General features: G+C 43.2%; 1 protein-coding gene across 5 annotated transcripts in view; it reads left to right on the top strand.

Moving 5' to 3' along the window:
• The window catches only part of STIM1 (stromal interaction molecule 1), a 182,055-nt gene that overhangs the window by 103,221 nt on the left and 63,171 nt on the right, over nucleotides 1-15,663 (top strand). For all 5 annotated transcript variants that reach the window (XM_074954198.1, XM_074954182.1, XM_074954211.1 and 2 more), the window contains 2 exons: nucleotides 5,933-6,047; nucleotides 14,855-14,966. In XM_074954198.1, the coding sequence (XP_074810299.1) occupies nucleotides 5,933-6,047; nucleotides 14,855-14,966 (227 nt within the window). The remainder of the gene's footprint in view (nucleotides 1-5,932; nucleotides 6,048-14,854; nucleotides 14,967-15,663) is intronic.

The raw sequence follows: 15,663 nt of genomic DNA, 5'->3' as shown, positions 1-15,663 counted from the left end.
GCAGAAGCGCCGAGCCTCCTTTCCCCAAGTTTGGTAGGCGGAGAATGGGGGGAGCCTGGGGAGCTCTGCGAGCCCCACTTTCACTGTAAAAGTGCCACGTGCGGCTCACGAATAGCAGTTTGGGCACCCCTGATACATAGAAAGGACAAAGTAGGTCGTGCTGGTGCGGGAGTGGCACTACATGTGAAAGAAAGCAGAAAGTCAAATATAGTAAAAATCTTAAATGACTCAAACTGTACCGTTGAATGTCTATGGATAGAAATTCCATGCTTGAATAAAAGTATAGCAGTAGGAATATACTACTGACCAGGATGGTGATTGTGATTGTGAAATGCTCCAGGAGATTAGAGAGGCTATAAAAATAGAAAACTCAATAATAATGGTGGATTTCAAAAAGAAAAAGGAGTACTTGTGACTACCTTAGAGACTAACAAATTTATTTGAGCATAAGCTTTTGTGAGCTACAGCTCACTTCATCGGATGCATTCAGTGGAAAATACAGTGGGGAGATTTATATACATAGAGAACATGAAACAATGGGTGTTACCATACACACTGTAACCAGAGCGGTCACTTAAGGTGAGCTATTACCAGCAGGAGAGCCGGGGGGGTGGGGTGGGGGGACCTTTTGTGGTGATAATCAAGGTGGGCCATTTCCAGCTGTTGACAAGAACGTCTGAGGAACAGTGGGGGGTGGGGGTGGGGTGGTGGATAACCATGGGAAAATAGTGTACTTTGTGTAATGACCTATCCACTCCCAGTCTTTATTCAAGCCTAAGTTAATTATATCCAGTTTGCAAATTAATTCCAATTCAGCAGTCTCTCCTTGGAATCTGTTCTTGAAGTTTTTTTGTTGAAGTATTGTAATAGCTCATTTTAAGTGATCACTCTCCTTACAATATGTATGATAAATACCCATTGTTTCATGGTCTGTGTGTATATGAATCTCCTCACTGTATTTTCCACTTTATGCATCTGATGAAGTGAGCTGTAGCTCACGAAAGCTTATGCTCAAATGAATTGGTTAGTCTCTAAGGTGCCACAAGTACTCCTTTTCTTTTTGCGAATACAGACTAACACGGCTGCTACTCTGAAACCTGTCACTTTTAGGTCTGTAATCGAGTGACCAGAGAGATTGAAGTGTTCTCCAACTGGTTTTTGAATGTTATAATTCTTGACATCTGATTTGTGTCCATTTATTCTTTTATGTAGAGACTGTCCAGTTTGAACAATGTACATGGCAGAGGGGCATTGCTGGCACATGATGGCATATATCACATTGGTAGATGTGCAGGTGAACGAGCCTCTGATAGTGTGGCTGATATGATTAGGCCCTATGATGGTGTCCCCTGAATAGATATGTGGACACCGTTGGCAATGGGTTTTGATGCAAGGATAGGTTCCTGGGTTAGTGGTTCTGTTGTGTAGTGTGTGGTTGCTGGTGAGTATTTGCTTCAGGTTGGGGGGCTGTCTGTAAGCAAGGACTGGCCTGTCTCCCAAGATCTGTGAGAGTGATGGGTCATCCTTCAGGATAGGTTGTAGATCCTTGATGATGCGTTGGAGAGGTTTTAGTTGGGGGCTGAAGGTGATGGCTAGTGGCGTTCTGTTATTTTCTTTGTTGGGCCTGTCCTGTAGTAGGTAACTTCTGGATACTCTTCTGGCTCTGTCAATCTGTTTCTTCACTTCAGCAGGTGGGTATTGTAGTTGTAAGAACGCTTGATAGAGATCTTGAAGGTGTTTGTCTCTGTCTGAGGGGTTGGAGCAAATGCGGTTGTATTGTAGAGCTTGGCTGTAGAAAATGGATTGTGTGGTGTGGTCTGGGTGAAAGCTGGAGGCATGTAGGTAAGAATAGCGGTCAGTAGGTTTCCAGTATACGGTGGTGTTTATGTGACCATCGCTTATTAGCACCATAGTGTCCAGGAAGTGGATCTCTTGTGTGGACTGGTCCAGGCTGAGGTTGATGGTGCGATGGAAATTGTTGAAATCATGGTGGAATTCCTCAAGGGCTTCTTTTCCATGGGTCCAGATGATGAAGATGTCATCAATGTAGCCCAAGTGAAGTAGGGGCATTAGTGGATGACAGCTGAGGAAGCGTTGTTCTAAGTCAGCCATAAAAATGATGGCATACTGTGGGGCCATGTGGGTACCCATAGCAGTGCCACTGATTTGAAGGTATACATTGTCCCCAAATGTGAAATAGTTATGGGTGAGGACAAAGTCACAAAGTTCAGCCACGAGGTTTGCAGTGACATTATCGGGGATACTGTTCTTGACGGCTTGTAGTCCATCTTTGTGTGGAATGTTGGTGTAGAGGGCTTCTACATCCATAGTGGCCAGGATGGTGTAGTACATGTTACCTCAGGATGGACTACAGAGATAAAGTTTCTAAACACCATTAATGATTGCTTCTTGGAGCAACTGGTCCTGGAACCCACAAGAGGAGAGGAATTCTTGATTTAGTCCCAAGTGGAACACAGGGTCTGGTCCAAGAGGTGAATATAGATGAACTGCTTGGTAATAATGACCATAATAAAATTAAATCTAACATCCTTTTGTGGGGGGGAAGGGAAATAGCAAAGAAACCAACCACAGTAGCGTTTAACTTCTGAAAGGGGAACTACACAAAAGTGAGAAAGCTAGTTAAATGGAAAGTAAGAGGTACAGTCACAAAAGTGAAATGCCTGAAAGCTGCATGGAATCTTTTTAAAAAACACCATAATAGAGGCTCATATTAAATGTATACCCCAAATTAAAAACATAATAAGTACCATCACGGCTAAGTAACAGAAGCAGTTAGAGGCAAAAAGGCATCCTTTAAAAATGGGAAGTCAAATCCTACTGACGAAAATAGAAAGGAGCATAACTTCTGTCAAGTGTAAAAGTATAATTAGGCAGGCCAAAAAAGAATCTGAAGAGCAACTGGCAAAAGACTCAAAAACTAACAGCAAAAGGTTAAAGGACACCAGAAGCAGGAAGTCTGTCAAACAAAAGGTGGGGCCCCTGGACGATCAAGATGCTGCTAAAAGGGCACTCAAGGAAGATAAGGCCATTACAGAGAAGCTAAATGTATTCTTTGCATCCCTTTTCACAGCTGAGGATGTGAGGGAGATTCCTACACCTGAGCCATTCTTTGTAGGTGACAAATCCGAGGAACTGTCCCAGATTGAGGTGTCAACAGACCAATGGAACAAACTGATAAATTAAACAGTAATAAGTCACCAGGACCAGATAGTATTCATCCAAGAGTTCTGAAGGAACTCAAATATGAAATTGGAGAACTATCAACTGTAATATGTAATCTATCACTTAAATCAACTTCCGTACCAGATGACTGGAGGATAACTAATGTGACACCAATTTTTGAAAAATGCTCCTGAGGCGATCCCGGCAATCCAGGCAAGTAAGCCTAACTTCACTCCTAAAGAACAGAATTCTCAAACACATAGATGAACACAATTTGTTGTTGAAGAGCCAACGCAGTACTACAATAGATGTACTCCTGGGTGAATTCAGGATCGTACCTGCTGACGTTAGCGATAAAAATACGTTTTTACTGCTTTTTATGACTCTTTAGCTCTGCAGAGCCAACCTCCAGCCTTCATCGGTACTTAACACCTGATTGCCTCTGGCACTGCTGGTGAGAAGACACTGGCAGGCTACCTTGGCATCAGCTCTTTTGCCTATGACTCCAGTATTGAGTATCCACTTTGGATGACCTTGGTTTTAGAATCAAGGACTGAGGATTTCTTATTAAGTCCTTGCCTCCAGTGGTGTAGCTTTTGGAAACTGGTTTAAAGTTGCTTATGTTCTAACGGTGGGTTTGTAATTTGTTCAGTATTTCGATTTATAGAAAAACAGGAACAAAAATTTCAGAGTTGGGTTAGATGTATACTAGCATGTCTGCTTAAAAGGGTCACATTATCTAATTGTAAGTACCTATAATATAGTCAGGCATTTTGTGCCCTTGCTAGACGAATTGCCGCTGGTCTTGCACACTTGTTTTTATGCTTTTATTTATTCACAATAATACGTTCCATCACGCAGTGCCTGTAGACTATATTAATGTCCATGCATTTGCAATCATGTTCCGTTGGGCCCGCAATTGCTAGTTTTACACGTGAAACTGAGGCATATCTTTTTGAAAATGTAGCTCTTGGTTTCCAACTGCTCTGTGTGAGCTTTGAAGCAAAGCAGGAAAGAGACTCCAGGGAAGAGCTTTTGTGAAGTAAAGCTGGAACTCTGTGGGCAACTTGGCCCTAGAGACTTGGTAGTAAAGTGTCTGACATACCAGATCTGTATTTCGCAGTGTCTGAGGTGATATCTCTGTCAGTTGACAGAGACCTGCAAATCAAAACTGGTCATAATCACATTTATATTTTTGTCTTGTTGCACTGGAGTGGTTTACATTTCTTGTATGACATACAGGTGAATGCCTGGGGCACTGTAATCCAAAGAAAAGGTTGGAGTCCAGAAAGTCTGAATAGTTTTCCATATTAATTTAACATTATATTTCCTTTCTTTTGCAAGTAATTTATTGGATACAACCTGATTTGCCTTCCCACAAATAGAACTTGCCAAATGCACTTGAGAGGATGTTCATGTTTAGCCACTTCAGCATAACCTGCCCAGAGCGGGGATGAGTAATACTTCTGTATCAATACCTTCGAAACACACTAACCTGATGCTACTGAGCCTGAGTTTTTGCCAAGTTCAGTTCAGTTTCTTTCATTCTCAAAATGAAGTTCTCCTGGTTAGTTTTCTCAGGAACTCCCTTGATATGTTCATCCAAAAAAGAAGAACATATCAAGGGAGTAACAGACCACCAAATCCTCTTCTTCCTTGGCTGCTTCTGTTGTTTAGGTGGTTTTAAGTGTTGCTCATTGGGCCAATGATCTCTTGTGTACTTTATAAAATCATTGCTAGTAAAATGTGCCGATGACACAAAGTTTAGTGGAGTGGTAAATGACAGCAGTTATATAGTGCGATCTGGATCACTTGGGCTCACCTGAACAATATAGCCAAATGCAAGATCCTACATCTAGGAACAAAGAATATGGGGCATACTTAAAAGATGTGACACTGTATGCAGTGAGACTGAACTTAGGGATAATGGTAGACAACCAAGCGAACTTCGGCTCCTAACTAAGGGGGCTAATGCAACTGTTAAATGTCTAAATGTCTAAGCAAGGCAAGTTTAAGTAAGAGCAGGGAGATGGGATTACTTCTGTATACAGTATCAATAAGACCATCACTGGAATACTATGTCTGGTTCTAGTATCCATGCTTCAGAAAGGATGGTGAAATTGAAAAGGATTCAGAAAAGAGTTACAAGATGATTCAAGGTCTGGCAAACATGCCGTATGGTGAGAGATTTAAGGTTAAGTAGTGACTTGATCATGGACAGCAAGTACCTACATGGGGAAGAGATTTCTGATAGTTGAGGTCTCTTTAATCTAGCAAAAAAGGCAAAATGCGATCCAATGCTTGGAAGCTGAAGCTTGACAAATTCAGACTAGAAATAAGGTGTACATTTTTAACAGTGAGGGCAGCTAACCATTGGAACAACTTACCAAGGGATGTGGTGGATTCTCCATTTCATGAAGTCTTTAAATCGAGACTGGATATTTTTCTGAGAGATGAGATAACACAAACAGAATCACAGAAATGTAGGGCTGGAAGGGACCTCGAGAGGTCAAATCCAGTCCTCTGTGCTGAGGCAGGACCAATTATACTTAAACACCTGACAGGTGTTTGTCTAACCTGCTCTTAAAAAACTCAGTGATGTGGATTCCACAGCCTTCCTGGGAAGTTGTTTGTTTGTTGCAAAAATTACTGGGTGATTTTCTATGCTTTCTGTTTCGCAGGATATCTGGCTAAATGGTCATTAAAAATCTATGAATTAATGACTAACCCCTTTGTGTTCTTTTTCTAGTTCCTGAGGGAAGACTTAAATTATCATGACCCAACAGTCAAACACAGCACCTTCCATGGGGAGGATAAACTCATCAGCGTGGAAGATCTCTGGAAGTCATGGAAAACGTCCGAAGGTAAAAATTCTCATGTCTGAACACTGATACATCCATTTTGTTTGTGTTTTCAGCAGAAAGATCATGGTTGGTTCCAGCCTCTTCTGTCACTTTTTGCATAGACTTAGTTTTCCAGAGGGATAAGAGGAGCACAAATAAAATATCTGGCGTGGTCAACTAAAGCAGAAAATTATTGAGTGGATACAGAAAACAACAATACAGTTGCATTCAGCACCTTATAACAGCCAGATAAGTAACGTGCTCTCTGAGAGGAACCCCACAGAAATCATCTAAATGTGAGGACTGTTAGACTGTGGAATTGTTTTCCAAGGGCAGTGTTGATAGCCCCATTGCTTAGAATCAAAGAAGATTAGGGTTGGAAGAGACCTCAGGAGGTCATCTAGTCCGATCCCCTGCTCAAAGCTGGACCAACACCAACTAAATCATCCCAGCCAGGGCTTTGTCAAGCTGGGCCTTAAAAACCTCTAAAGATGGAGATTCCACCACCTCCCTAGGTAACCCATTCCAGTGCTTCACTACCCTCCTAGTGAAATAGTGTTTCCTAATATCCAATCTAGACCTCCCCCACTGCAACTTGAGACCATTGCTCCTTGTTTTGTCATCTGCCACCACCACTGAGAACAGCTGAGCTCCATCCTCTTTGGAACCCCCTTCCGGTCGTTGAAGGCTGCTATCAAATCCCCCCTCACTCTTCTCTTCTGTAGACTAAATAACCCCAGTTCCCTCAGCCTCTCCTCATAAGGTATGTGCCCCAGACCCCTAATCATTTTCGTTGCCCTCTGCTGGACTCTCCAGTTTGTCCACATCCCTTCTGTCGTAGGAAGACCAAAACTGGACACAATATTTCAGGTGTGTCTTCACCAGTGCTGAATAGAGGGGAATAATCACATCCCTCGATCTGCTGGCAATGCTCCTACTAATACAGCCCAATATGCCGTTGGCCTTCTTGGCAACAAGGGCACACTGCTAACTCATATCCAGCTTCTTGTCCACTGTAATCCCCAGGTCCTTTTCTGCAGAACTGCCGCTTAGCCAGTCGGTCCCCAGCCTGTACCAATGCATGGGATTCTTCCTTCCTAAGAGCAAGACTCTGCACTTGTCTTTGTTGAACCTCATCAGATTTCTTTTGTCCCAATCCTCCTATTTGTCTAGGTCACTCTGGACCCTATTCTTACCCTCCAGTTTATCTACCTCTCCCCCCAGCTTAGTGTCATCTGCGAACTTGCTGAGGGTGAGACATTTCAAATTAGACTGGACAAACACTAGAATTGTATCATTTAGAGCATGTGTTCAGAAATAACTGGAAACCAGTGTGGCTTCTGGAAAACAAGTAGGTATTACCAGTTCCCTAACGCTGTTTCTGTACTAGCTGAAACTTCTGAGTGGTCTTTAAAGATAGTCCCATAGTGCTCATTACAATAATACCGTTGACAGGTCACAAAGACATAAATGCCATGGAAAGGGCCACATTAGAGAGCTGGCCATAATGTTCTATCTTACTGTATACGCAGGAAGAAAGAGGCATTTCTGCTCGCCAGTAATACCTGGTACTGCTGGGTTAATTGGGATCCAGAAAACACTTATAGATCACATACTACCTTGACAAAGGGTGTGAGCACCTCCTGAATAATATACAGATGCCTCTTCTGCCGTTCTCTGCAAATACTTCCCCTGCCTTCCTTTATGATATGGCTCTGGATGTTGTCACTATTATTGCCTCATCCACCTCAAGGGGCTGTTAATTCTGAAACCTAACAATGACTGTGAATATGTCAACATTAACATTGCCACTACTGAGAATGTTAGCAGAAGCATCCAGCTGACTGTGCTTATCCTACAGTCTTGAACTGCCTTTCTTGGGGACAAAATCCCCATGTGTTCTCAGTCCAGTTACCCAAACCTCCAGCTTCCCCGACAATATCTCTGAGTCATAAATACTAGAGGAGCTGGTCAGAAATTTTTTGATGCTGATTTGTCAGAAAATACTGGTCAGAAAATGCTGATTTGTCAAAATTGAAATGTTCCAGAGGAATGTGTTGGTTTCAACAAAACTTTCAAAAGAAGCCAGGCAGGTTTCCATCAGAAACCTGCCTGGTTTCCTGCCCACCTCCCTGGCTCCTCAGCAGCCGGGCTGCTGGGTCTCTAGACTGCCAGACTCCCTGCCTGAAGGGCTGCTGGGGAGCGTGGGGCTCCCAGGCTCACCAGCTGCCATAGAGCCTGGCCTCCCAGACTCCTTGCTTGATGAGTTGCCAAGGCCTCAGGCAGCTCAGGGAAAGTTGAAAGCACTTCAAAAAGATCAAAATGAAATGTCACGTCAATGTTTTCCTAACAAAAGTCAGCATTTCTGTTTTGAGGGACACTTGGAAATGTTTATGTATTTTTTGTTCCAGTTCAGAACAATATTTGTTGTTTTTTCTCTCTCTCTATCAATCAATCAATACGTTTGGAATTTCCTATGGAATGGGAATTCCAGTTTCTGGCCAGCTCTAATAAATACAGAAATCTGCATTACCTCAGCGTTGAAAATGTGGGGGTAATATAGGATAAGTGGAATTTAATATTTAAACACGGGGCCATTCTACTGAGTTTATCATGCATTGTTTATTGAATTTAAAATCTCAATATTTAATTTAAGTGAAGCTACCACAGAGTTTCTAGTCACAGAATCCATGCACTGTGTCACGTGCAGCCAGCTTGTCGCAGAATATGTGCCTTGACAAAGGTTGTAATATATGACGCATATATGCTCCTCCTAGTCCTTCCCCCTTAGTCCATTCATGCCCTTCTATCATCCTGCCCTTGCACCTGGAACAGCCTTCTATGCCATCCAGCCTCTCCTCCCCTCAGTCAAGTCCCTTATTAAAATTCACCCGTCGGGAAGTTTCATAAACTCATTAAAATCTACTTCTTCAAGCAATCTTCTGATCACTTTATTGACAACCTCCAAACCTTTCAGCTTCTTAGCCTTATCCTGTTTCTTTTATGTTTGGCTTGTTTCATTTACACTATAAATTCTTTGGGGCAGGGAGCATCTGTGTCTTCAAAGTGCGGCGTTGACATGTGTCTGTATATAAATTATAATTTAAAAACGACTGGTTTAATAATCCCTTATGGTCTCTGCGGGGTGACTTAATAAGTCACCAAGAGCAGACATGAGTCTGTGGTACTGGAAAATGAAGCAATGACATGCATGAATCTGGAATCACTTTTCTAGGTTCCAAATTACAACCAACTGGAAACTCTCTCTGGAGAAAAGGGTTGGGAGAAGAATAGAAGAATGGGGTATTTAAAAAACAAAAATGTTAAGTGTTTGGTTCCCTGTCCCATTTGTTTTATTCTTCTGTTCACTAGGGTGGCCAGTATGTTTAAAACTTCTTGTCCAAAGCACTTTAAAAATAAGATTGATGCTACAGGGCACTTTGTCTTTTGTGTGTTTGAGGAAAGCCTGACATTAGAAATATTTATTCTGTTGTATCATTGTTTACAAATGGCTTTGCCTAACTGTATCTGAATGTCAGTTTCAACCCAGAAGCTCTTAAGTGCTGGAACATCCCAGGATGCTCTCAAGATACATTACTCCGTTGTTTGATTTCTTCTTTTTCCTGAAACACATTTTAAGTAGCATTTCCTTAAAATGTTTCTGTTACATGATTTTTCCCCTTGCTGAATTGGGCTTAGTTATCTCTTCAGATTTTCTGCCGCAACATGCCCCATATTGTTAATAAAATATGAAATGGTTAGTTTCCAACGTTATTTTCGTTCTCATACGGAGGCTAATCCCTCTGAGCGTGAGCTTCTTTTGAAGTCATTAGTCCATTCATTGTGGAAGACTGGTAGAATCAGGCCCACCGAAGAAGGCTGTGCTTTCTTTCTGCAGTTGTCATCTGAAAGATGGCTTCGAAATGGTGTGTGGTAGGAGTCTCTCGCTGACGTGATGCCCAGAGCAGATTTGTTCAGTTTACAAATTAAATACTTTTTTTAAACTGCCATCTCTGCAGATTCTCCTGAGGTCTGAAAATCAAACTGTTCTTTTTGCGATTTACATTGTCACCAGAAATAAAGATTCTTCCGCTGTTAGCTTTGAAGTTCAGGCAGAATAGACTCCAGTTCACTATCTTACAGCTTTGTTGACTCTGGACTGCTTCTTAGACAGTTCCTCTAAGAAAACAAGGCGGGTACATAATATCACAAGAAAAGACTAAAATAGGCAGCTTCTGAGGAAACCAGGGCTTGAATTCATGTAAACATACCCAGTGACCACTGTTTTAAGCAGATGATGATCGTCTGTTAGATTAATTTAAATGTCTCCCAAAGAGAGCAGGGCTGGCAATACAGCAACCATCAGAGGGAAGCTGCCTTCAATAAAGTAAAAAAGCTCCAGAGGGTGGAGGGTCGCACTACCAGTAAGCTAGGTATTTACCATGCTCTCTGGTGAGGAGATTTAACAGCACAGAATTTGGAGCGATAAGAATTCAGCTGGGCACGGGTCCAAGAGTGGGGATCTACTTTCTACTGTAAGCAAGAATGACTTAAAAAGAAAAGTTTCAGAGTAGCAGCCGTGTTAGTCTGTATTCGCAAAAAGAAAAGGAGGACTTGTGGCACTTTAGAGACTAACCAATTTATTTGAGCATAAGCTTTCGTGAGCTACAGCTCACTTCATCGGATGTATTCAGTGGAAAATACAGTGGGGAGATTTATATACACAGAGAACATGAAACAATGGGTGTTACCTTACACACTGTAACCAGAGTGATCAGGTAAGGTGAGCTATTACCAGCAGGAGAGCCAGGGGGGAAGGAACCTTTTGTAGTGATAATCAAGGTGGGCCATTTCCAGCAGTTGACAAGAACGTCTGAGGAACAGCGGGGGACGGGGGGAGTAAACATGAGGAAATAGTTTTACTTTGTGTAATGACCCATCCACTCCCAGTCTTTATTCAAGCCTAAGTTAATTGTATCCAGTTTGCAAATTAATTCCAATTCAGCAGTCTCTCCTTGGAGTCTGTTTTTGAAGTTTTTTTGTTGAAGAATTGCCACTTTTAGGTCTGTAATCGAGTGACCAAAGAGATTGAAGTGTTCTCCAACTGGTTTATGAATGTTATAATTCTTGACATCTGATTTGTGTCCATTTATTCTTTTATGTAGAGACTGTCCAGTTTGGCCAATGTACATGGCAGAGGGGCATTGCTGGCACATGATGGCACAACGGGCTCTGTTGCAAGGATAGGTTCCTGGGTTAGTGGTTCTGTTGTGTGGTGTGTGGTTGCTGGTGAGTATTTGCTTCAGGTTGGGGGGCTCTCTGAAAGCAAGGACTGGCCTGTCTCCCAAGATCTGTGAGAGTGATGGGTCGTCCTTCAGGATAGGTTGTAGATCCCGTTCACATATCTATTCAGGGGACACCATCATAGGGCCTAATCACATCAGCCACACTATCAGAGGCTCGTTCACCTGCACATCTACCAATGTGATATATGCCATCATGTGCCAGCAATGCCCCTCTGCCATGTACATTGGCCAAACTGGACAGTCTCTACATAAAAGAATAAATGGACACAAATCAGACGTCAAGAATTTTAACATTCAAAAACCAGTCGGAGAACACTTCAATCTCTTTGGTCACTCGATTACAGACCTAAAAGTACACAAAGTAAAACTATTTTCCCATATTTACTCCTCCCCCCCCCCCCGCGGTTCCTCAGACGTTCTTGTCAACTGCTGGAAATGGCCCACCTTGATTATCACTACAAAAGGTTCCTTCCCCCCGGCTCTCCTGCTGGTAATAGCTCACCTTACCTGATCACTCTGGTTACAGTGTGTAAGGTAACACCCATTGTTTCATGTTCTCTGTGTATATAAATCTCCCCACTGTATTTTTCACTGAATGCATCCGATGAAGTGAGCTACAAGATTATGCTCAAATAAATTGGTTAGTCTGTAAGGTGCCACAAGTCCTCCTTTTCTTTTTGCGGATACAGACTAACATGGCTGCTACTCTGAAACCTGTCAAGAAAGACTTAGTATTTCTTGCCATTTTCTTGTGTTGGTGGCTGCAGTTCCTCTCCTGGTAGGCAAGAGGTGCAGAGAAGAAGGCTGAAATACTGAAATAGTTTTGTGTTTGCCTCTTTGACAGCAGAACCAGTATCCAAATTAGCATTAAATTTTGTCTTGATTGTTTTTTATAAAAGGAGGTTTGAAGTGGGCATTGACACTCATTCCAGCCCCTCGTGATGCTCACTAGTGGAGATTAGAAGGCTTTGGTATTTAACACCAGGTTCTGAAGATCCAGTTTTAATTTCTAATTCCCTTGGGTGTGTTCATGCTTGATAGCTGCCAGATGTAAAGGAAATGTTTTATGGCCCACAGTCTGGCTTCCATCATGTCTAGTATCATCTAAATTAATGCTGTAGCGTGTTTTCTTAAACTGGTGGGGTTTACTGTCTTGGTTTGTGCTGCTTTGTATCTCTCTGTACCGACAATCCCATGAGATTGCATTAAAATTATATCCCTTTCCTCTGGCTGCCCATATTAGACACTAGCTTCTGTCAAACAAGGGAACTCCCACCCTGTCAGGCCTTCTCTCCAGCTGGAAGTATTCATCTCCTCTGAGGGAAGTGGAAGATGTTCTTATATTCTTATGTATCCATTCAAAGTTTGGGAGCTGAGGTATAAATTACTGCTGGCATTAGTGAGCCCAACTTTATTGACTTCAATGTAACAGAACCATTTCAGACCAGAGGGGAATTAGGCTGTGGTAGCCAGCTAGAGATCTAAAAGCACTGTATATGAGAGATCTCTTTTGAAGTCTTGGATAGAAGAATGTGCAGTAGTCATAACCAATTAAAGCAATGACTGGACATCAAATAGAGGATTCTGTTTGAATTATTTGGGATTTATCTAAATGCCACTGGATGAACCGGGCAGATGCTATACGCAGGCTACACTAGACATATCAGAATAGAGCGAACACCTACTCACCCCTGGTTAGTGTTTGTATTGCTGCTTGACTTTTTTCCGTTTCACCAGTGTCACAGTGGTGCAATCATGCTTAAAGGCAAGAGAGAAAACTCATTTCATAGGCCATAATTTTCCGCTGTCCACTCATTTTGGAGTCTTTTGATATCAAGCTGTGTCCCAAGTTGAACTCCTTAGAAATGAATGTGCCTAAAATTAGTCGACATGGTTTTTAAAGTTGGGGCCCAAGTAACTCCCTCCAGAAGCCTAACAAAGCATGTGAAGGAGGTGAAGAAAGCACTATAAAAGTCCCAGTGTTTTCTTTCAGCAAATCAGTTTCATGGACCATTTTTAATCTGTCTCCTGAGCGCTTTGTATTGCAGCTCTTGAGAGCCTCTTAGCTCCCAATTGCTATGATAAAGCTACAAACACTGCTGCCTAGGACTCGGGATTGTGCTGCAATGCACACAGTGAGGAAATTGAACACAATCTTTGCCAAGAGCTGTTTCAGACTGCTGGTATATTTGATACCGTCATCCGCCTCACCCCATGAGCTGTAATTGTGGTGTAAAATAAACCCCACCCATAAGGTTTATTGCCTTAGACAGCTGTTGGGAAAAGTGACAGACTTTGGACACTGTATGCTGGTACCTGTTTGTCCTAAGTCTTCTGCAGCAGACTTATTGTATTTACAGGACAGACTATGAAAAATCATCACACAACCAAAGATGTTGCAGGCTGAAAAAACCTATAAGGTCACCTAGCCAATTCCCACGTGACATTTTGAAGGTCTTCATCTAGTTACTGAAGGTGGCTTATCTGTGCATGCAATGCTGCCAGATTTGCTCCGTGTTTCCAGGGGATGATGAGCTTGTCTGGTGCATCCCAGCACTCCTGATACAGCTTTTAGCTGTTTCCTCGAAATGTGCTGCTCAGACATACGAGCAGCCTTCCAGCAATGAAGGATTTAAACCCTTGTCACCGAGCTCACCTTCTCCCTGGCTCCAAAGCATGCGCTGCCTCACCCAGTCTCAGTCAAGGAGGTTTATTTCTTTAGCAGAGGTTATCAAACAAACAGAAAACTGACTTAACTCCATCCTTGGCCCCAGGTTTCAGAGACACCCCCCTCAGGGGTCTCCGTCACTTCAGCTCCCAAGCCTCAGCCAGCTCCCGTCCCTTCTTGGAGCAGCAGCTGCCCGGCTGCTTCCCTGAGTCCCTCGCCCCTTTCTCCAGGAACCCACCACATGTACTAGCTCCACTCCAATGTGGCCTTCCCTCCCCAGGATCAGCCTGTCTCAGTCCTTACTCCTGCTGACTAACAGCCCTTAATAGGCTCAGGTGTAACCCAGCCCTCTTTAATGAGCTGGAGTGGGCTCACCTGCCCCGGTCCAAGGGAGCTGGGCGTAATCTGTCTATAGGTATCAGCTACCCTGTGACAACCTTATTAGGAAAAACTTATTAGGAAAAACTTTTTCACTAAGAGGGTGGTGAAACACTGGAATGCGTTACCTAGGGAGGTGGTAGAATCTCCTTCCTTAGAGGTTTTTAAGGTCAGGCTTGACAAAGCCCTGGCTGGGATGATTTAACTGGGAATTGGTCCTGCTTCGAGCAGGGGGTTGGACTAGATGACCTTCTGGGGTCCCTTCCAACCCTGATATTCTATGATTCTATGATTCTAACCCTCTTCAGCTTTTATCTTTACTGTACAGAAGGAGAAAGGGAGGGATGCGTCAGGTGAAGCTTCTGTCCTGGGCTGTTGGGTATGATGAAGATAGCAGATGTGTTGGTGCTGCCAGGTGACCGAGTTTCAGCTCCACAAGAAAAGGATTCAGCTGTTTGTTTTTTCCTCCCTCACAGTGTATAACTGGACAGTTGATGAGGTGGTGCAGTGGCTAATCACCTATGTAGAACTGCCACAGTATGAAGAAACCTTCAGGAAACTGCAGCTAAGTGGACATGCCATGCCCAGGTCAGTGCCGATTGCATCTTCTCACTTACGTGTGTGTGTGCGCGCGCGCGCAAGGCCTGCACCACTTAAATCCGGTTTTGAGGATTTATAAGGTGCATAGGCTTTGCACTGGCCCTCTGCACAGAGATGAGTGAGAGGATGTGAGCTGAAGGAAAGGAGAGGGTGTGATATGCTCTAGGGGGAGTTCGGGGAGGGCAAGAACTTGCGGGGAAAAGCTTATACTTTACCACATGGGAGACACTGTCCTAAATCCCAGATTTCATCTCTCTCTTCTGCAGCCAACAAGGGAAGTATGACCTTGTGGTTAAAGCCTGGAATAGGACAAATCAGATGTGGGTTCAGTTCCTGGCTCCCTCACAGACTCCATCTGTGACTTGGGGCAACTCGCTGAATCTCAGTTCCCCATCTGTAAAATGTGGCTAATCTTTCTTTTCTCCCGCCCTGTATCTGACTTGTCCATGCAGAGAGTAAAGTCTGTGGGGCAAGGACTATCTCTTACATGTGTGTACAGTACTTAGCACAATTCTGCCCTCATCAAAGGCTCTTAAGCAAAGGAAGCAGTCATGGGGTAAGAGGGAAGGTCCATTCACGGATCAGTAACTGGTTAAAAGATAGGAAAAAAGGGTAGGAATAAATGGTCAGTTTTCACAATGGAGAGAGATCAATAGCCAGGTCCCCCAGGGATCTGTACTGGGAC

Source organism: Natator depressus, chromosome 1 (genome assembly GCF_965152275.1).
Source record: "Natator depressus isolate rNatDep1 chromosome 1, rNatDep2.hap1, whole genome shotgun sequence".
Classification (NCBI taxonomy): Eukaryota; Metazoa; Chordata; order Testudines; family Cheloniidae; genus Natator; species Natator depressus.
This window is presented reverse-complemented; position numbering and strand designations above follow the sequence as displayed.